Consider the following 23,907-nt stretch of genomic DNA (forward strand, 5'->3'; position numbering starts at 1 on the left):
GTGACTTCCCGCATATCAAATTATGCGATATAGATATCCGTTATAGTTTGATTGCATTGGTTTAGAAACCTAAATACTTTAAACCGGCAGGGGAGCGTAGACCTTAGTATGTGACATAAATTTCAATTTGATACGTCTTCCCGTTCCTGAGGAAATGGGTTTTTGATAGTGGGACAGACAGGTAGGCAGACAGACAACAAAGTAATCCTATAAGGGTTCCGTTTTTACCAGTTGAGGTACAGAACCCAGAAAAAGGTTGCACTCATTAGACAATCTCAGCCACTACACGATACAGCTTGCTGCCGTTGTAATTAGACAAACACATTCCGGGGCAGAGGTTTTAAAAGAACGTGTAGAGATTCGACTACGTGATGAGCTGATGAAGAAAGGCAGCGGTTTCAAGATAAGAAATACCTGTGTTCAAAGCGCTACGACAGAAGTTCACAGCACGCTTAATTAACATCACGTAGATTGCCTCCTTCATGCCACCGGCGTCTCGACACCGAAGTGGCAGTGCAGAGTCTGAGAACTGCGACTCGTGTTCATCCGGCAGCGCTCTTTCTCCTCCGCCTCGCCAGCACAGCTGCGCCGGGGTATTCTGGACCCTAGCTCGACAGCGGAAGGAAGGGTTATAGCCATACGATCAAAAGTATGTGGACACCTATTGTTGGACATGAACGTGGGCTGGCTACATCCTTCGTTTTTGTAATGGCTTGAACCCTTCTGGGGACATTTTCTGTGAGGTATCTGATGGCTATGCAGGTCTGACAGTCCATTCTTCCTCAGGAGCCAAAACCAGTGAAGGTTGGACGCTGGGGCTGGAGCCAAGTCAGCTTTCAGACTCATCCCAAAGGTGTTCCATTGGGTTCAGATCGGGACTCTGGACAGGGCAGTAAATTTCTGGCATTTTATTGTCCACAAATCATTGTCTCAAAGATGCTGCTTTATGACAGTGTCCATTGCCATATTGAAACAATCATAGTTTCCGAACTGTTCCTCTACTGTACGCAGTACAAAATGTGTAAAATGTGTTCATATTCTTCGGCATTTAACATTTTCTTGATCGTAATAAGGGAACTACAGCGTAATCACAAAAACATGCCCTTACCGCAACACCAACTCCTCTCGCGTCCGTCGGCCGTCGTAATTTAATATATTATTATTATTATTATTTTGATTGTTGCCGACTTACGTGGTGGGCCTTAATAAAAATTTCATTCAGTTTTGATTTACGATTAAATGCTTTTGTAAAGTTCTCCTTTTCAACAATATTAATTTTTAATTATTTGTTACGTTAATGAATGTTAGACTCGCTGAATCTTAAGACATGAGCATATAAGTTGAACAATGGAATAAACTTTTCATGTTAATTTCCTCGGCTAGTCAGTTCACTTTAAAGTAAAAAATCTTTAGTTATTAATTACAATTACGGCCCACACATGCGCGAGAGTATATTTTCTTACCTCCGTTAACCATTGCATTGTAGTCGGAGTCCTGGCTCTGGCTCTCGGCTGTGGTACTGAAAATAAGAACCTTAAAGCTACGTATTTTCTGCAACGTCGGGCGGCTGTGGAGAAAAATGTATATTATGTTAATAGCGGCCGAGTATTTCGCTTCCGCTAAATTTTATAAGTTAATATCACCACGTAATGGCGTCGTTGGCTGCATCGGACGCTGCGATTGTTGAACTGTAAATTACTCGAATGCAGGTTAATTAAAGGAACGCGGACATGAAATCGGGATCACCTCTTACAAATCAAAAGTGAACAATGATATTAAATCAATATATTATCTGCTTAATTAGGACAAATATGCTTGCATTTGCCAGCACACGCAAGATGTCCGTCTACACGCAATGAAGACAAGAGAAGAAGTGAAGACGACCAAAAAATTAACAAAAGAGCGTATCTTGTCGTCTCTTTAGATCATTTTGTTATATTTCTTTGCACTCGAAACTTACACAGAGAAACTATTATTTTAAGGGTACATTATATACAATTCAATTTTTAAATGTCTCTTCTTTATAAATACTGTTTTTAAGTGTTTTCTTATTATTTCACTGGGGACGCTATACTCCTCCGGCACTACACGATACACTCACGCTCATAAATTAAGGATAATTGCAGAAAGTAGTGCCACACAACGTGACACTACACAAAACTGGCGCCAACAGCCAGACACATAGGAAACACACACGACGCAGATCTGCAAGTCCATGGTATTGGTGATAGGTTGAGAAAACCGTTCCGAAACACATGTGCAACAAAACGCCACTGTTTCCTGCACATGTACCCCGACGTCAATGTGGGATATGATCACCATGCACACGTACACAGGCCACACAACGGATTGGCATACTCTGGTACAGGTGGTCGAGCAGCTGCTGGAGTATAGCCTCCCATTCTTGCACCAGTGCTTGTCGGAGCTCCTGAAATGTCCTAGGGGTTTGAAGACATGCAGCGATACGCCGACCGAGAGCATCTCAGACGTGCTCAATGGGGTTTAGGTCTGGAGAGTAAGCAGGCCACTCCATTCACCTGATATCTTCTGTTTCAAGGTGCTCCTCCACGATGGCAGCTCGGTGGGGCAGTGCGTTATCATCCAAGAAGGTGGGACCCACTGCAGCCCTGAAAAGACGGACTTACTGGTTCAAAATGACGTCCCGATACACCCGACCTGTTATAGTTCCTCTGTCAGAGACATGCACGGGTGTACGTGCACCAATCATAATCCCGCCCCACCATCAAACCACGACCTCCATACAGATCCCTTTCACGGACATTAAGGGGTTGGTATCTGGTTCCTGGTTCACGCCAGATGAAAACCCGGTGAGAATCACTGTTCAGACTATACCTGGACTCATCCGTAAACATAACCTGAGACCACTGTTCCAATGACCGTGTACCGTGTTGTTGACACCAGGCTTTACGGGCTCTCCTGTGACCAGGGGTCAGTGGGATGCACCTTGCAGGTCTCCGGGCGAATAAACCATGTCTGTTCAGTTGTCTGTAGACTGTGTGTCCGGAGATAATTGTTCCAGTGGCTGCGGTAAGGTCCCAAGCAAGGCTACTAGCAGTACTCCGTGGCCGTCTGCGGGCACTGATGTTGAGATATCGGTCTTCTTGCGGTGTTGTACACTGTGGACGTCCCGTACTGTAGCGCCTGGACACGTTTCCTGTCTGCTGGAATCGTTGCCATAATCTTGAGATCACACTTTGTGGCACACGGAGGGCCCGTGCTACGACCTGCTGTGTCTGACCAGCCTCCAGTCGTCCTAGTATTCTACCCCTCATTACGTCTTCAATATGTGTTCTTTGAGCCATTAGCACGTCTGAAAACGTCTGCACACTTACTCGCTGTACCGTACTGTGACATGCACCAACACACCTCTCCGTATGTGGACTGCTGCTAGCGCCACCGTGCGACGACCGCAGGTCAAATGCACTGCGTGGTCATACCCCGAGGTGATTTAAACCTGCAAACCGCCCAGCAGAGCGTTGTTTCATCATGTATCAGCACTGTCCTTAATTTATGAGCATGAGTATAGACGGCAGCGTTCTCCTGGAATTCGCCAAATGCGAGCTCTTCCATCGGACTGCCACACTGTATATTGTTATTCAGCATTCGAACTCCGTCGTTTGCAGGCATCAACTGTATAGTGGCGTCGCTCTTTACGCCACCTCAGGCACTGTTTAGCATTCACTACAGAAATGTACGGCTTATGTGAACAGCTCAACCATTCTATACCATTTTTTTCGCTCCCTGTGCATTATCTTTGTGCTGTCTGGACTACTGGTATATCATTGGAAGTCACTATATATTCCATCTGTTGATTTAAAGCGATTTTTACAGCCACCGTCTGCAGTGCTCTGTCAGTCAGTACACAAGGTCTGCGTGGTCTCGGCTTAGCTGCGGTAGGTTCTCCGCGTTTGCATTTCACAATCACATCATTAACGGTCGAGACTTTGGAGGCCATAGAAGGTTTGAAATGCCCGTGAGGGATTTTTTACTTAGATAACATCCAACGGCTAAGCCCTATTCAAAGTCACTGAGCTCTCCTGAGCGACTCATACCGCTGTTCCTGCTTCTCTACTGACAACGAAGTATTCCGTGACTCCTTCTACACTTGGGGGTTCGTCTCTCTACAAACGGCCCATCTGTTGCAAAACGCACACTGTCCAGCCTGATACATTTAGATAGAACGTAACCATAAATTTTAAGCTGATTCGAATGGGAGTGGAGCTTTATATATAGATTTTTTCGTGTTTTCTTTAACATAGCAAACGAGCTCGAATCATCATTTTCAACCAATACTCCAGCGTATGACAATTTATCATTGCTATCAAAATTAATGTAGATGTGTTATATACCTCACATTTATCCAGATTTTCCCATGCACAATATTTAAAATAATATGTAAGCCTTGACTGCACATCTGCAAGAGCTTCTTCTTTCTGTAATTCCAGTTTTTATTCTTCTACTTGTTTTCACCATATATCCAGTTTTTTTTAATTCACCTTCTTCCATATTCAGTTTTCTTTTCTGTACAAATAAAGCATTAACTACACTTAAAGGGGTATTTTCCCTAGTAGGTAATGGTTAAGTCTGTATGATACGTTTACTCTTTATCCTAAGACCTTCGGAATATCGTTAGTTGGAATCAGTCCCAACTCGGTAATATCTATGTTATTATATTCTGGAGAACAATGTTCTGGATTGAGAAAGATATGTATCTCCTGCTTTAATGTAACACTTTTGCGTAATACTTAGGTCGTCTTTGTCGAAGTCTGCGCTAATAATCTCCACGAGGTTTATGGGTAGATAATTTAAACTGCAGCAGACAGAACATAGGTCACAAGCTATTCTCGGTCTTGAGTGCCTGAAAGGCTTACTTGCGCGTCAGTCAATTCTCGGGTACTCTTATTACCTCAATAGGCAAACTGCAGAACAATGTTCAACACAACACAGCAATTGTTCTTTAAGTTATTTCTTAGTTGGCAACACACACAAGCGATTCGGAGAGTATACAGAAGTGCGCGTTATAAATATTATTTGTTTCTGTTTGATACACTTACACAGTTTTGCACAGGGTCAGACGCATGATCTATGCCATAGTCGTATATCATAGCCTCAAGTCCAGTAACGCTATATTCTTTAGCCAAGAAGTGATAAAGTTTCTCGCAGGCACATATCAGGCTACCAGATAAAATCGATGTGGTGGTTACTGACAACATCGTTCACTCCTGGGCTCGTGATTTGACATATAAAAGTATAATACACGTCTTTACAACTGGAGCTAATCCGTCTTAGTCTATCTCAACTGTCTAATCTTTGTTTACAACCACACTGCTGTTTCCCTGGCTGGCTGCCTGGATAGGCCGGCCGCGGTCGTCTCGCGGTTCTAGGCGCGCATTCCGGAACCGTGCGACTGCTACGGTCGCAGGTTCGAATCTTGCCTCGGGCATGGATGTGTATGATGTCCTTAGGTTAGTTAGGTTTAAGTAGTTCTAAGTTCTAGGGGACTGATGACCACAGATGTTACGTCCCATAGTGCTCAGAGCCATTTGAACCATTTTCTGCCTGGATATAAAAGTTGCGATTTTATGTTAGGGATTAGCACATCTCCATTTTGTTAAAACATCCCACAAGAATCTCGTTTTAGACCCTGGTCTAATAGTCATCTACATGAAACTGCTGCAATATCACAAGATACTCTTCCATTAGTACTCCATATTCGTTTCCGCCAATCCCACTTTAAATGTTATAGCCACCAAATGTTTATACACTATGTAATCAAAAGTATCCGGACACCTGGATGAAAATTACTTACAAGTGCGTGGTGCCCTCCTTCGGTAATGCTGGAATTCAATATGGGTTTGGCCCACCCTTAGCCTTGATTACAGCTTCCACTCTTGCAGGCACACGTTCAATCAGGTGCTGGAAGGTTTCTTGGGGAATGACCACCCATTCTTCACAGAGTGCTGCACTGAGGAGAGGTATCGATGTCAATCGGTGAGACCTGGCATGATGCCGGTTCAGAATGGCTCTAAGCACTATGGGACTTAACATCTGAGGCCATCAGTCCCCTACACTTAGAACTACTTAAACTTAACTAACCTAAGGACATCACACACATGCATGCCCGAAGCAGCATTCGAATCTGCGTCCGTAGCAGCAACGAAGCTGGCGCTCCAAAACATCCCAAAGTGTTCTATAGGATTCAGGTCAGGACGCTGTGGAGGCCAGTCCATTACAGGGATGTTATTGTCGTGTAATCACTTCGCCACAGCCCTTGCATTTTGAAATGGTGTTCGATCATGTTGAGAGATGCAATCGCCATCCCCGAATTGCTCTTCAACAGTGGGAAGCAAGAAGGTGCTTAAAACATCAATTTAGGCCTGTGCTGTGATAGTGCCCTGCAAAAGATGAACGGGTGCAAGCCATCTCCATGAAAAACACGACCACACCGTAACACTACCACCTACGAATTTTACTGTTGGCACTACCGGCGTGATGTGTGGCTTACGAGCAGCCGCTCGACCATTAAATCCAAGTTTTCTCACCTCCTGCCTAACTGTCATATTACTTGCAATGAATCCTGATGCAGTTTAGAATTCCTTTGCGATGGTCTGGATAGGTGTCTGCCTATTACACATTACGACATTCTTCAATTGTCGGCGGTCTGTCAGTCAACAGATGAGGTCGGCCTGCACGCTTTTGTGCTGTACGTGTCCCTTAGCGTTTCCACTACACCATCACATCGAAAAAAGTGGACCTTGGGATGGTTAGGTGTGTGGAAATCTCACGTACAGACGTATGACACAAGTGACACCCAATCACCTGACCATGTTCGAAGTCCGTGAGTTCCGCGGAATGTCACATTCTGCTCTCTCACGCTGTCTAATGACTACTGAGGTCGGTGATACGGAGTACCTGGCAGTATGTGGCAGCACAATGCAGTTAATATGAAAAACGAATGTTTTTATGAGTTTCCGGATACGTTTGATCACATGGTGTATTTCCTCAAAATGGCTATCAGTCTTTTCTCGCCGATTTTTCCAGTATACCGCTTGCAGTCATAATGGCACTCCCGTGTAGTAGAAATTGTATTTTAGTATTATCGCCAGGACTCGCAGAGAAGAACCTGGAGAATTTACCATGTAGATAATCGTTAAATGCAACACACATTTACTTCTTAAAATTATAGACCAGCCGTTCGCTAATTATTCTTGGCACTCCACTTGATCACAGATTTAAACCGTCAGAATGTTGTCACAAAACAATAATGTAGTAGACATAAGTTCTTGTTGTTGTCGTCTTCAGTCCTGAGACTGGTTTGATGCAGCTCTCCATGCTACTCTATCCTGTGCAAGCTTCTTCATCTCCCAGTACTTACTGCAACCTACATCCTTCTGAATCTGCTTAGTGTATTCATCTCTTGGTCTCCCTCTACGATTTTTACCCTCCACGCTGCCCTCCAATGCTAACTTTGTGATCCCCTGATGCCTCAGAACATGTCCTACCAACCGGTCCCTTCTTCTTGTCAAGTACATTGAAATTTAAAGGCCACATTCTTATGTTTTTCTTATCTAACTGTAAAACCTGTACTACTGACTAAAATGTGCAAAATTAAACAACGTTACATTTCTTACAAAAAAATCCTCGCATTCATTTTTTTCTCTAGGACTAACAGTTTCCAAATTACGGGGGATATAATAAATTTCAAACTATTTAGAATAGTGTTTTAATGGTTTAAGATTATGTTTACTGCCAAATAATGTAGGCTAGGAACAAATATTAAATATGTTTACAACGTCTAAGTGCATTACAGTCGCATTAAGAGACCAGTTGTGTTGTTGGTGTGTAACAGTGTGGAGATGTGGGGGTAGAGGGTAGACACACGAGGAAAGGTAAATCACCGGGTTGCAGCCATGAAATTTCCTCCTTCATAGGTCTACAATATGATGAGCGAGCAGGTAATTCCCCACCCTACCTACACCACTACGTCACAAGAAGCTGCTAAAGGAGTTTTCAAAAAAGTATACTATCTACTTCTACATCTACATCTACATCCACATCCACATCCATACTCCGCAAGCCACCTGACGGTGTGTGGCAGAGGATATCTTGAGTACCTCTATCGGTTCTCCCTTCTATTCCAGTCTCGTATTGTTCCCGTAAAGAAGGACTGTCGGTATGCCTCTGTGTGGGCTCTAATCTCTCTGATTTTATCCTCATGGTCTCTTCGCGAGATATACGTAGGACGGAGCAATATACTGCTTGATTCCCCGGTGAAGGTATGTTCTCGAAACTTCAACAAAAGCCAGTTTCGAGCTTCTGTCCTGCAGAGTCTTCCACTGGAGTTTATCTATCGTCTCCACAGCGCACCTTATGTATCACTGGCAGTGCTGTGTAAGGAGTACTTGGTGGGGGGGAGGGGGAAGAGAAGGGGGTTTTGTTTTCCATAAAGTGTGTTGACACTACACGGAATACAGATATGAGCTGCTGATAATACTAGCGCATGAAAAGCGTAGGGATGGAAATTAGCTAAACCTCTGCTCCCTGTTCTACACTGTTAAAGGTGAAACTGACTCTCAATCATCCTGAACTGCAACTGTAGCGTTCTTCCGTGAAGGGCAATTTCCCCGAATGCCGGGGCTGTTGGGCTTTCAGTTTACAGGCAGGCTACACCTCCACAGTTTTCCAGTATCTCATCCCCAGTTCTCTTATCTGAAAAGTAAAAATTAACTTCACTAATCTCGAGTGTTTGTATAGTGGAGTTATTTTTTAGATTATTAAATGAGTACTTATCTACAGCTATTACTTTAAAAAAGTGCAGCAGATGGAGATATTAATTGTCTACCACACTGAAGAGCCTGGACTAATTCTAAAATGCTCTTAAAACATTCGACAGTGTCGATTTCATTGCCTCCATTGTCACGGGCTGGAGGCAGCATGCGGGATATCAGATGCATCACCCAGCCTCAGTTATCCCAGCATGTGTGGAGGCTCAAAGGCTTAAATTGTCTTCGTCTGCAACAGAACTAGGTCACCTATGTGTTATGGAAGTACAGATCTTTAACGTAATTCAGACAGTATATTACAGGAGATTAGTTTTCTAGACTTGAATACGATCAGTCCGATTCCATCACACACATTCACACCACCTTGAAGATTATACTGTAGATCTGTGGTAAATTGCTCCACTTACTGCAGCTTACTTTACAATTGCCAGCAATGCCTGAATGGAAGACAGTTATGCGTTCTATCAGTAGCAAAATTAACGGTGAGAGAAGTGCAGTAGCTTCGTGGTCATAATTAATCACCACGATGTGACTACAGCACAATTAGACAGCTGAACAATACGCTGTCAACGATAGACAGCAGCAGGGTGCAATATTTACCAGTCTAACCGCTTTCCCAACAGGGCTACAAAGGTCACTGACAACATTACACTTATAAATTATACACTCACTTCGCAGCCATTTCTTGTGGGGACGTGCTTTACATAAAAGCTCGCTTAGTAACTGCGAATAAGTATTCACTTAATAAAGTAATTTATGTAATTTCTAGCCATACGTATTTCTTGCATTAGTATTATTAGCAGCTCACATTTGTATTGCGTGTAGTGTCAACACACCTTGTGGGAAAGAAACACCCCTCTCCTCCCCACCTCCAAACATTCTGTGTACTGCGCTGCTGGTGACACATAAGGTTCGCTGTGGAGTAATGGTATAGTTCGGTGAAAAATCCTGTTTGCTTCTTGTGACGTAGTGGTGTAAACAGGATGAGGAATCACCTGCGCGCTCTTCAGACTGTAGACCTATGAAGGAGGAAATTTCATGGCCACAACCCGGCGAACAATTTCCCCTGTAGCAGTGTGGAACAGTGAGCAGAGATTTATGCACGTTCTGCCCATATACATTGCTTGCGTTAGTATTGTTAGTAGCCCATACCTGTGTTTCACGTAGTGTTAACGTACATTGTGGAAAGTAGCTCCCTCCGAGCATGTCTGTGCACTGCATTTCCAATAATTCAGAAGGCGTGCTGTGTGTGTGTGTGTGGGGGGGGGGGGGGGGGGGGGTCAGGGTCGGTATGACTTTGTAAAAGCCCTGTAGTTGCTTCCTGTGACATAGGCAGAGTGGGGAATCACCTGCTCGCTCTTCAGTCTGTAAACCTATGAAGGAGAGAAGTGCAGGACCACGAACTGGCAACCTACCTTCCCCCGCGTTTTTACCCTGCAGCCCTGTCTCTCCACGCTGTCACACCTCCAGAAGAAAATTTACTCCTTAATACTGCTCTGCTGCACTTAGAAGTGCTACACACGTTTAATATTTGTTCTTAATCCACTTTATTTAACAATAAACGTTAATTTTATACAATTAAAATGCCATTTTTAATGATCTACAATTTTTTCGTTCTGTGCAAACCAGAAGCTATTAGTCATACATAAAATTAATAGGATCTTCCTTTGTAGGAAATTTAATCCAGTTTAATTTTGTACTGGGAAAAATTTTTTGTTAGAGTTATTCAAGAAAAACATAGGAAAACATTTAAACGCCTTCCCTCCCACCACGCCCCTACGCTCACACCCCATACGTGAGGGTCTTCAGTACGCTATTCATGACATTTCCTCCTTCTGCGGTAGAAAAATATGCAGGTACACGTTTTTCCCCTAATTTTCGTTCGTTGACTCAACTAATGTCGGTTTTGGCTACTATACGTCGTATGTGGGTAATGGAGTGATACCGTTTTCAGCCTGGAATCTTCTTCATTGGAGTTGAAGTATCTTCAGTAATGAGACCGGTTTCGAACCTAGTCATGATGACCTACGAAGTCGTGTTTGGGGACGCCACAGACAGTAGTGGGATACCAATTTGATTGTCGGCCGGAATACATCCCGACAACCAGGAATAATGGTCTGGGGTGACGTTTCTTTTGACAGCAGGACGCCTTTGGTTGTCAACAGCGGCGCTTCCGTACGCTGACGACATTCTACGCCTCGTTTTGTTGCCCTTCATGGCAAGCCATACTGGGCTTACATTTGAAAATAATGCCCGCCCGCACACGGCGAGTGTTTCTACTGCTTGCCTTCATGCTTGGCCAACAAGGTCGCTGTATCTAGCCCAATTGAGATTCTTTGGAGCACTATGGGCAGGGTCCTCCAACCATTTTGGGATTCTGACGATCTAACGCGCCGTCAGGGAAAATTCAAGAACTCTGTCAATCACTGTAAAGCCAATAACTGCTTGCATGAGGGCCAAAGATGGACCAACGTATTATTGACTTGATCAACTTGAGAAGCTCTCTCTCTCTCTTGAGTAAATCATCCAGTTTTTTATGAAATTGTAATTGTTTGTTTGTCTGTGCATGTACATCACATCTCCCGATTTCCACCGAGAGGGATAGTGCTGTGGTTAGCACACTGGGTTCACATTCTGGAGAATGACGGTTCAATCCTTCGAAAGGGCACGGCCGCTTTCGTTCTTCATCCTTCCCTAATCCGAGGTCGTGCTCCGTCTCTAGTGGCTTCGTTGTCAATGGGATGTTAACACTTATCCCCTCCTCCTCCTCCTCCTCCTCCTCCTCCTCCTCTACCGGGTTAGCACAGTGGACTCGCGTTTTGGAGGACGTAGGTTCAAACCCGCGTCTGGCCATACCGATTTATGTTCTCCGTGATTTCTTACATCGCTCCAGGCAGATGCGGGGATGGCTCCTCGGAGAGAGCACAGCCGATTTTCTTTCGATCCTTGACACCATCCGAGCGTATGCTCCGTCTCTAATGACTTCGAAATAGACAGGACGCTAAACCCAATCTTCCTTCCTTCGTTCCTCCTCTAACGATTTGCTTTTTGTTCGGATGCTTCCTTCGTGACCCGTCTTTTTTGTCTTAGGGTGTATATTCTGTCTTTGATTTGTTGCAATTCCTTACGATTGTCCAACGATGATACTTTCCTCTACACAACAACAACGCCTGTGAACCATCTTATAATCCTGTGCTGAATCGTCTGTGCATATTGAGATATGGGATGTCCACTATCCAGCATAGCCCACTGTTTTTATTAGTTAAATATTTCTGTGCTATAAACTGGAGTAGGATTGGTTCAGAAAGCCTAAAAAGCATTATGCACGCTGCACACAGGAAAAGAAACTGAAATTTGAGTGTTTCAGACCACATCACAAGATTTTTTCAACCTTATATAAAATTTACCCACTCAAGATTCCATTCTGCAGATGTGTATGACATTCGCTCTTACATCTATGATGGTGATAAAACTCCGGAGACGAAGAGGTTTCCAGTAATCATTTTTGTCCACATTCTTTCCATTTGGCTAAAGCTACAGAACAGTTGCTGTGTTGCGTCCACCAAGATTATAAGAGCATAACATTCTGCATCTACCAGCCATTTGTAGAGGCTTTAACACTATTCATGATTCGGTAGCCATCTTAATGAATTTTTAAAGTGGAGCCACTTGGGTGTTCTCTTACTAAAGAACATGTGAACTACGTTGTTTCGATGGCATACTTATAAGCAATTTGGGTGGGAAAGCTACCTGTTCATTACAGTTTATATGTGGAATCGTGTAAAAATGCAAAGCAAGCCGTAACACTTGAGCACTTTCTATTTATAAGAAGGATTAGTGGAGTTTAAAATACCGCTTACATCGATATCATTAGAGAGATACGCTAGCTCACTGTGACAATGGTATAAGGTGGTATTGACCTGTACCTTGATCTTCACAGCGTGTTAATCAGCTTCGCCATCAGATACCTCAACTTCCTCCCAAGTAATGTTTTTTGTCTAAAAACGAAGGTGTGACTACAGATCTCTGATCATGAACGACACAGTTCGTTTTTTGCATTCATTATAAAATGTACGTATTATTTATCAAAATACATAAGATTTGTAGCACTAAGTACACGTTGTGCTATTGTCGTAACTTAATTGTTCTCTAGCAGTAAAAAAATTCGCATACTGGTAGTACAGATAATCAAAGCACGTAAAGATTTTTTGTATTACATTACAAAACACAAATAGCGCTACCGGTGATTTACCTTACAGCTTAAAGTGCACTTGTCGATGGGAATAGTTTGATCTTTGTACCAAAGTGCGCAATATTATTCCCACGCCTAAACAGTCTGTGAAAGCCTCGTCTTAGTTCATCTTAAACCGATGTCAAAGTAATCGACACATTATAGCATGCCCCATGCTAGGCTAAACATATTTATTTTGCAAGCTTCGCATCAACAATAGCATTGTCAGGTAGAAGCTTCATGGAACTTCCAGTGCTGTCCATTTTAGACAGTAACAGCCGTAAAACGTCCCTTTAACTCAAAATTACCGTTCTATCTGTCGATTTCGTCTCATTATATAGTATTAGCAACAGAAGGGGAAGAAGTGTGGATTACGTCCGTTCAGTTGCACTATTAAATATAGCGTAAGTACAATTGTTTCGCTGTCGCTTTATTTGTTTAAACGATGGTGGTGGTCCTGTATTTCGATACAGTCTTTTAGCGTTGCAATATTCATATAGACGATATACTGTACCACCACCTGAAAAAATCTGTACGGAGCTTCCACTGTTATCTATTCTAAATAGTATCGACTCGGAACTACGGTTACATCAGTTGATTTCGTGCCGTTATATTCTGTTACAATTCTCATTCCAAAATATTTTTACACAGAGGGAGCAGCAGCGCCGATCGGGTAAGCATGAGGAAGCAAATTGCGCGTGTCCTTCTCTAAGGAACCATCAATCCTGTGTGATAAGGACGCCATACAACACAGTAGTAGTCCAGAATGCGACTGAAAAATGTGATGTACGTAGTCTCTTTAACAGATTTGCTGAATCATATAAGTTCTTTAAAACATGAAACTCACTAATCAACGTATAATTATTAGTAACATAACAAAGAAACTGGAAAGTTATTATACAATGCACAAATGACTGTTACTTTTAGCGTAGTAGATGAAGTCTGTGTCCAGTTGTTTAATACGTTCCACGTATTAGGTACGTCTAAATTCGTGACGAAAATTAAACATGAGTGTGCAAGTGTGCTATTAAACATAGCACCCATATTCTTTATGTGAAAGAACATTCTGGAACAACATAGCACGACTGTCGGTGGTCAGTCCCTGCACACAGTGTCTGAGACAGACGTTGCCTCCGGCCGGTGAGACAATGGTTCACAGACATTAATATGCTGTTGAAACTTTCCACCATGTTTACCGCATCCTGCACGTATGACTGCATGCTCTAAAAATACATCAGACATGAACTGAGCCGCAGTTTTAATGACGAGCAAGAAAACTGAATTTTTACATGCATTTATCGAGCGACAGACGTATGCAGTATTCTGTGTCTGTGTGCTGCAGGGGTAATTCGCGTGTGAAAGTAAAAAAACGCTCCCCTGGCTGAGATGGAAATCGCAGCTTGCCGCCAAGGCTATGTGGGAAGGGGGGGGGGGGGGGGGGGCAGACAGACCTCGTGTGAGTGTCATCGGGATTCTTTCACTCGCAATCCAGACCTGTAGCTGCACTTGCAGAGCCCAGTGAACCGCGGTGGCTGGTTGACCTCTGAGCGTGCGCCGCCCCGTGCAGGTAGCAATGTCTTGTGCGACCGAGACACCACTTGTAGAGTATTTGTTTAAATAACTATGATTCTGACAATGCCTTAACACATGGGGTCTATCACTATGATCTGTTGAATAAATCAATCCAACAGCTCCATAGTGGAATTGTTACAAATCAATAGTGTGATTGCTTTCAATACACTGTAATTTGTTCAAAATAACCAATTACGGACTTACACAGTGTAATTATAAACGTCTACATCTTCCTCTAATATATACTAAGTGTGTTACAGCACTCTCTACAATTTTCACAATTATTTAAATATTAAGTGAGTCGAAATTAGAGATAAACGAAATTTAAGCCGTAGCTTGTTCCCTGAAACATCTGGCTCCACTGTCAGCTGCTGTAGCCCAGTTGCGCTATATTTCTTTTTTTTTTAAATCATATAAGCTAGCCGTTACTGATGTGGAAGGGACCTTCACCTCAGTGGTCTCAGAGCGTAAGGGGACGGGGATTAGTTCAGGGGCGTGGAGGAGGGGGAAGATATGTTTTGTCATTGTCAGAACTGGCTTGTAGATGGGCGAATCCTTTCTCTGTGCCAAAAACTGTGAAAGACAATTTAGCCTGTTGCACTCTCTTGTATCTGCCATTTTGGATTGTTATGTCATAGGGGCCACCATCTTGGATTGGATTGTGATAATTCGACCTTGGGGAAAGTTGTATGGAGGCCTAAAATACGCAGGATAGATAGGATCTTGGGTATCAATTGACTCGGACACGCTTACAGCAAGTGCGGGTCATTTAACATACAAGAACTCCTCTTGGGCTACACTTAATTCTGCTGTCAGCCAGGGGTCTGGGGACTGGGTGACAGCAAGGTAATAAATCAACCTGGACATCGAGTGCAGTCCTAATGTGTCTTGGAAAAAATCTGGCTACCATGCAGACTGTCGAGTATCCCAACCAACAGAACAATGACTGATCTCCGATTTTTTAATGTGCCACCATTTTCCATACGCGGCTTAGGGGTGTGGGAGAGGGAGAGAGGTGCGTGGGAGAGAGAAGAGGAGGGGCGGTGGAGATCTGGCTACAATACAGCCCCTCCTAGTATGCCCAAAACCACCCCACTACAGCGAAGTTCCACCATGTCACAACCAGCACTCCCAACAAAACACTACACACATGTGACCCATAGCATGTAGCTTATAGCGTTAGTAAACATGTAGCACATAGAGCTATTAACAAAACAGCTTACAGAATTCAGTTTTTATTTCGATGTATTTGTATGGCAATATGATACACCTATGTAATAACTATAAATGCTAGTCAGTAAGACTACAATAAACAAAAAAATGAAAACTAAACTTGTAGCATTTAATATAACCACTGAAACCTTAAAAGTCCCACAGCTGCCAATACCATCATGCTCACTAACGTTAACAACCTCATTTTTCAAACTCCATAATTGTTTTATACCATTATATTCCTTTTTTCATTTATTAATTTTACTAATTTTATTGATCTATTACTTTTGCCCACAATTACAACTAAGAATGTATTGTAAAAAGAAAACTGAAATAAATTATGAAAGGGTAGCGTTATTCTGACAATACAACTTTTTCTTCATGGAATTAGTAATGGTGCCACCCTAAGTACTTACATATGCAATAAGAACTAAGGTGACAAAGTGACTTCTCCTCTCAGGAGCACAAACTGGTAAAAGTATTTTAAAACAGTTAATCATCAGGACCACCTGAAAGTGGCTACAAGTGAGCTTGTCGAAATAGCGCGACATTTGGACAATAAAGTCCTTCATTAAGCTCATTAGAAAATGCTGCGGATGACGAAGAGAAAACACACAGTCGTTAATAAGCTATAGACGCATACAAATGTATTTGTTGGTGTTAGTCGTCACATGGGTAACGTATATTGCTTTTGCACTATGTGAATCTCATGAAGATATGGTACCAAACTAACATTTAGTCTTCAATAAATTCGGGGAGAAATTTATTTCATTGGATTTCTGAAGTACTGGATTTTCATCTTTTAATTTTGATCCATATTAGTTTAATAAAACGCAGGTCAGCTTTATAATTCAGTGAATACGTGAGTGGGTTTTAATTGCATCCTTGCATTTAGAAATTGAGCGATTGTTCATGTGTACTTCGAATTAGCTCCCGAATTTACTGTCGAATGCAACCTTCGACGCTGACAAAAATTGAAAAATTAAAATGGAACACGTCTTGTATCGAACCCAACAGCCCAAAGGTTGCTAGTCGAGCAGCATACACGGTTTTATTTACAATTTCCATTTCATGAATATTAAGTTTCACACAGTTAAATTAAAATAACAGAAAATAAAATCGCTTTCTAAATAATATTGAACATTGTAACACAATGACACTGTTCAGTATCGATATATTAACGGTAGATCTTCTACTTGATACGCACCTTCATTATATTCTTTAGGAAGGGAGTCTATAAACACTTTTCCTTTGTAGCACCTGTATATTGTTGCTGTCACCACGTTTCGGCTGTAACTGTACTTTTTCTTTTTGTGGTGAATTTGATCTTGAGTTCGATAATTTAATATTGCATAATACCTTTGAAGAATCTTGCGAAATTTTCAAAAATGGTTCTGTATTTTGTTATGCCCCAAAATTAAAAAAAAACTAAACTCCCTTCGAACAGGCCACGAAAGACCCTAACGGCACTGACCGACCGCCGTGACATCTTCAGCCTATAGGCGTCACTGGATGCGGAAATGGAGGGGCGTGTAGTCAGCACAGCCTCTCCCGGCCGTCGTCAGCTTTCCCAGTCAATTAGGTCCTCAGTTTACCTCATAGGGGCTGAGTGCACCCCGCTTGCCAACAGCGCTCGGCAGACCGCACGGTCATCCATCCAAGTGTTAGCCAAGCACGACAGCGCTTAACTTCGGTGATCTGACGAGAAACGGTGTTACCACTACGGCAAAGCCGTTAACTATGTTCCGAAGTAATGTAGTACCGTAAATCCTTCAAGTTTGTATCGTTTCACCTCGACATCACGTAGTACGTGCAGTGTCTTGTCGAGAGCCAGTACGTCTTTGTGATTGTAGTGCTAGACGATCTCCTCATTATAACAGCCAGGTTTTCCTTCGTTCATTTCTATACCATCGGTACTACACAACTTAACAATCTGTGCTGTATTGTCTCTTGCATCTTGCATAGCAGACACATGAGTGAAAAAATAAGCCCTACTTCGAAGAATTTGCTATTTTTGGTTATCATTCTGTATAGCACAAAAGAATGAAAACCATTAGCTGCCGATGAGCATTTATTTAAAACAATAGGGAAAGTTTAAAATTCGTACCAGACCGGAATTCGAACCCAGGTTTCCTGCTTACTAGGCAGATTCACCGACCAGTACGCCATCTGGACACAGTGGTCATCGCTACTGCATTGACTGCCCCAACACCCCTCCCGTCAGACCGAAAGTCTCAACGTATCCACACACTACTGATACAGTGCTCCTTGTCCTGTATCCTCATTACTCTCGACATTTCCCTCAAGAGTTCGACTTTGGTGAATTTGCACTGAAGAGATCAAAGACGGTTCTCGCCACAGTTATATGTGTGGTGTCAGACACGTCCGAAAGAACAGGCAACACATACATTGCTATGCAGCACATTGTACTATATCGAGCAAGCATTCCAACTGATTGTCCGCAGCTCGTGGTCTTGCGGTAGCGTTCTCGCTTCCCGCGCCCGGGTTCCCGGGTTCGATTCCCGGCGGGATCAGGGATTTTCTCTGCCTCGTGATGACTGGGTGTTGTGTGATGTCCTTAGATTAGTTAGGTTTAAGTAGTTCTAAGTTTTGGGGGACTGATGACCATAGATGTTAAGTCCCATAGTGCTCAGAGCCATTTGAACCATTCCAACTGATTAAAATATTGTGTTTGTCAAGAGAGATTTGCTTTCAGTTCATGGTTTTTGTGTGAATTTTGCATTTTATACGGGCTCGGTAGTAGAATTCCACTGTACAATTTTACAACTGTTTCTTTTCGGATTATGGTCGCACGGAAATAGCTGTGTTCTGGAAAGAAGGTTCAGAAGTGTTGCAGGAGACAGTCGATAGCTCGTACATTGGCTGGTGCTTCTTCGGCGTCCAGTGCTGTTTGTTTGATTAAATAAATTCCATAGGTTTCGGTAGCGCTATTCCGATAATACAACAAATTTTTCATGAAATGTACAATGGTGATGCCCTAATATCTAGTAATCCTAAATTTCAGTTTCTATATGCCATTCGTAGGACTTTTTGTGTCATTTTCATCATTTCGGGTTTTTGTGCAAACAAAGCATCAGCCAATAGAAGCAGTCACTTTTACAAGGATGATAGTCGTGTCATGGTATTACTGTTGATGCACAAATAAAAAACGTAACTCATATTTAGAGACATATACGGAACTAGAGGCCTCGTTTGACAAAGATGGACATGTAGACGAACGTGGCTTTACAATAGGAACAAGCAAGCAATTTGCATGAAGTAATTTATGGAAACAACGAAAAACCTAAATCAGAATGTCTGGATTGAGCGTGGACCCTCTATCGCCACAAATACAGAGCCAGTCTGTTTGAAATAGCGCAATCTCTTTCGGTTTATCACTAGTGTACAATACTGTTTCACAAAGATGTTATTTAATAATGAAAAAATAGTGTTTCACTGGCCTTTCACTTCTCAGTCCCTGTCACCGCACACACTACACAAACTACTTACACATGAGAATGTTTAGTTCACATTTTGTACACCGCAACTTTCTGTTTTCTTGCCTGAAACTCTGAGTCGGCGTGATCAGTGAGATAGTGAGATACGGATTAATTTAACATGTTAGCCTTATCCACTGCAGAGATTTGGAATAATATTTCAAGGGGAAGAGAGGAACTGTAGCGAGAAAGAGAGGTGTGAAACGACAGAGATATTTTATTCTAATGCCATTTACCTGTTTTTCATTTTTTAACAAGCCTCTAGTCTGTCTTATCTACGTAATCCGTCAGAGTGTCGAATGTATTGATTAACAGGTACGTTTAACTGCCATTTTAAATAACTTCATTTTAGTAACCTAAAATTTTCGTGTTATTCAGTGCAGCGCTTTAGATTAAAGTTTTCAGAAAAGAAATATAAAAAAAATATAGTACGAAAGGGAGTGTCAAACGATAGAAATGTCTTATTACTATTATTGTTATTTTTATTTTTGTTATAATTTACTTCTATTACATTTTTACCAAACCCCGATTCTACGAGATCTAGGTTATCCTTCACTGTTTAGACTCTTTGATTAACAGGTACTTTTTAATTTTCTTTTTCACTAAGTTTCTTTGAGTAAACTGAGATGCTGGCGTTAGCCATTGCAGGAGATTTTCAATAAAAGAGAAATGAACCTTTCAGTGTGAAAATGTGATGTAAAATGACATATATTTCATTATTGTTATTTACGTCTGTTAAATTTTTTTTACTAAACCCCTAGTCTGTGTCATCTAAGTAACCTGTCATTCTGTGGAATGTATTGCTAAGCTTATAATTTTTTCCTGTCTTTTCAGATGAATTCGTTTTAGAAATTCTTTAACGTCCTGATATTTGTACTGGCACGGGGAATATGTGGGGTATCTCACCACTACGGAACCGATGTCATTTGAATGGCCGATAGACTCATCTCCTCCAGTTTCTGAGGACGGTATCTCCTGACCGGAGGCCCTCCAGGTGAACAGCTTTAGAGTGAGATACCTGGCAGTTAGAGGGGGAAAATATAGGGGTCGAAAGGTTATTTACAATTTGTTCAGAAACCAGACGGCACTTACAGCAGTCGATGGGCACGAAATGGAAACTATGATTGAGAAGGGAGTGAGGCAGGGTTGTCGCCTATCCTCGATGTTATTCAGTTTGCACATACGTCTTACAGTAAAGAAAACCAAAGAAAAATTTGGGAAAGGAATTAAAGTTCAGGGGGAAGAGCAAGAAAAATATTGAGGTTTGCTAGTAAAATTGTAATTCTATCAGAGACGGCTAAGGACTTGGAGGTGCAGTCGAACGATTGGACAGTATCTCGAAAAGAGGAGATGAACGTCAACAAAAGCAAAACAAGGAAAATAGAATGTAGTCGAATTAAATCAGGCGATGAAGAAGGAATTAGATTAGAAAACGAGACACTAAGACTAGTGGCTGTGATTTGCTATTTAGGCAGTGGAATAACTGACGTGGGTCAAAGCAGAGAGTATATAAAATATAGACGGACAGTTTCAAGAAAAGTGTTTGTGAAGAAGAGAATTTTGTTAACATCGAATATCTATTTAAGTGTTAGGAAGTCTCTTCTGAATGTATTTGTCTACAATGTATCTTTGTATGAAAGTGAGACGTACGCGATAAATAGTTCGAAAAGAAAAGAATAGAAGGTTTTATGAAAGGGGGTGTTACAGAATAACACTGAAGATTAGATGAGGAGAGCATGTAACCAATGAGGAGATACTGTACAGAATTGGGGAGAAGAGAAATTCGTGGCATAACTTGACTAAAAGAAGAGACCGGTTCTTAGGACTCATTCTAAGATATCATGGGATCACCAATTTAGTATCGGATATCGGAGGGAAGCGGTGAGTGCCGGCCGAAGTGGCCGAGCGGTTCTAGGCGCTTCATTCTGGAACCGCACGACCGCTACGGTCGCAGGTTCGAATCCTGCCTCGGGCATGGATGTGTGTGACGTCCTTAGGTTAGTTAGGTTTAAGTCGTTCTAAGTTCTAGGAGACTGATGGCCTAAGATGTTAAGTCCCATAGTGCTCAGAGCCATTTGAACCATTTGAAGCGATGAGTGGTGGGGCAGGTGAAAGTGTAGAGGGAGACCAAGAGATGAACACAGTAGGTTGGTTCAAAAGGAAATAAAAAGGTTGGCACAGAATACAGTGTCGTGGAGAGCTGCATCAGTTCAATCTTCGGATTGAAGGCCACAACAACAACCGCAATAAATAGTAGCATCTTTCCGTTCTCCGATCCCCAACCCGCAGGACAGACATAGTGCATCTCTGCATAACGTGCGCGCTGTGTGTTGCAGACATCGGCGACCGGATGATTGAGGTGATCGGGCTGGAGAACTGCCTCCACATGGGCCAGGTCCGCACGGGTCTGCGGGCATCTGGTCGCAGGCTGGCGCAGTGCTCATCCGTAATCATCCGCACTCGCAAGCGCTTCCCCATGCAAGTGGATGGAGAACCGTGGATGCAGCCGCCCTGCACGGTACGTACAACAAACACGAACACTTCATACACACAGTAGCAGTCCGCACCAACTACTGGCTGTTTATAATGTAAGTGCAACTACTCGCAGAGTTCCAGTGTCGGCTGTAAGCATAGTGTGGCAGCGATACATGGCAGATATTTGAATGCGTTAATGTACAACCTACTTACGCTGCAAATAAATTACACTACTGGCCATTAAAATTGCTACATCGTGGAGATGACGTGCTACTGGCGCGAAATTTAACCGACAGGAAGAGTATGCTATGATATGCATATGATCAGCTTTTCAGAGAATTCACACAAGGTTGGCGTCGGTGGCGACACCTACAACGTGCTGACATGAGCAAGTAGTTCCCAACCTATTTCTCACACACAAACAGCAGCTGACCGGCGTTGCCTGGTGAAACGTTGTTGTGATGCCTCGTGTAAGGAGGAGACATGCGTACCATCACGTTTCCGACTTTGATAAAGGACGGATTGTAGCCTATCGCGATTGCGGTTTGTCGTATCGCGACATTGCTGCTCGCGTTGGTCGAGATCCAATAACTGTTAGAAGAAATGGAAAATCGGTGGGATTAGGAGGGTTGTGCGGAACGCCGTGCTGCTTCCCAACAGCCATGTATCACCAGCAGTCGAGATGACAGGCATCTTATCCGCATGGCTGTAACGGATCGTGCAGCCACGTCTCGATCCCTCAGTCAACAGATAGGGACGTTTACACGACTACAACCATATGCACGAACAGTTCGACGACGTTTGCAGCACCATGGATTATTAGCTCGGAGATCACGGCTGCGGTTGCCCTCGACGCTGCATCGAAGACAGGAGCGCCTGCGATGGTGTACTCAACGACGAACCTGGGTGCGCGAATGGCAAAACGTCATTTTCTCGTTTGAATCCAGGTTCTGTTTACAGCATCATGATGGTCGCATCATTGTTTGGCAACGTCGCGGCGAACGCACATTGGAAGCGTGTATTCGTCATCGCCATGCTGGCGTATCACCTGGCGTAATGGTGTGGGGTGGCATTGGTTACACGTCTCGTTCACCTCTTAGTCGCATTGACGGCACTTTCAACAGTGGACGTTACATTTCAGATGTGTTACGAACCGTGGCTCTGCCATTCATTCGATCCGTGCGAAACCCTACATTTCAGCAGGATAATGCACGACCGCATGTTGCAGGTCCTGTACGGGCCTTTCTGGAAAGAGAAAATGTTCGACTGCTGCCCTGGTCAGCACATTCTCCAGATCTCTCACCAATTGAAAACGTGTGGTCAATGGTGGCCGAGCAACTGGCTCGTCATAATACGCCAGTCACTACTGTTGATAAACTGTAGTATCTTGTTGAAGCTGCATGGGCAGCTGTTCGTGTACACGCCATCCAAGCTCTGTTTGACTGAATGCCCAGGCGTATCAAAGCCGTTATTACGGCCAGAAGTGGTTACTCTGGGTACTGATTTCTCAGGATCTATGAACCCAAATTGCGTGTAAATGTAATCACATGTCACTTCTAGTATAATATATTTGTCCAATGAATACCCGTTATCATGTGAATTTCTTCTTGGTGTACCAATTGTAATGGCCAGTAGTGTAGTTCCAATTGTGGCCGTCTGGTGCAAATCTGGGCTGTGAATGCAAGAAAGACGTATGGAAATGTGTCCATAAGTAGGATCGGTATGTGGGCAGAAAAGGTCTAACAGCTAAGTAATGCATAGTGTGATTTTATTATTAACTGCCACTTACGCAATTTGTTCAGTATGAGCACCGAATATGCCGACGATATGCTGTACCGCGCAGGATTTGCACATGTGTCGAAAATTGAAAATAATTTTTTCCCCAGCGTAATTCGAATGCACAGTAACGCATTAGCGTAACTGCCAAGTTTCGATGCCTTGTGGTAATTACAGCGAGCACTGGACCTCCGTGAGTAGGTGCACTTTAATTGTCAACGAAACGAAAAACATAAATCTGCAATTGGCACGAAAGTAACTAAGAAGAGTCGACCAAGCTCCCAGGTAAATGCCGTGTTTCTCGACTTCTGCAAGGCGTTCGATACAGTTCCTCACAGTC

At 42.9% G+C, this 23,907-nt stretch overlaps 1 protein-coding gene across 2 annotated transcripts in view; it reads left to right on the top strand.

Annotated features, from left to right (window-relative positions):
- The window catches only part of LOC126298407 (diacylglycerol kinase 1-like), a 1,060,073-nt gene that overhangs the window by 1,005,808 nt on the left and 30,358 nt on the right, over positions 1–23,907 (top strand). For both annotated transcript variants that reach the window (XM_049989723.1, XM_049989724.1), the window contains one exon: positions 21,653–21,834. In XM_049989723.1, coding sequence (XP_049845680.1) covers positions 21,653–21,834 — 182 coding nt within the window. The remainder of the gene's footprint in view (positions 1–21,652; positions 21,835–23,907) is intronic.

The sequence above is a fragment of the Schistocerca gregaria genome, chromosome X (assembly GCF_023897955.1).
Source record: "Schistocerca gregaria isolate iqSchGreg1 chromosome X, iqSchGreg1.2, whole genome shotgun sequence".
In the NCBI taxonomy this organism is placed as follows: Eukaryota; Metazoa; Arthropoda; class Insecta; order Orthoptera; family Acrididae; genus Schistocerca; species Schistocerca gregaria.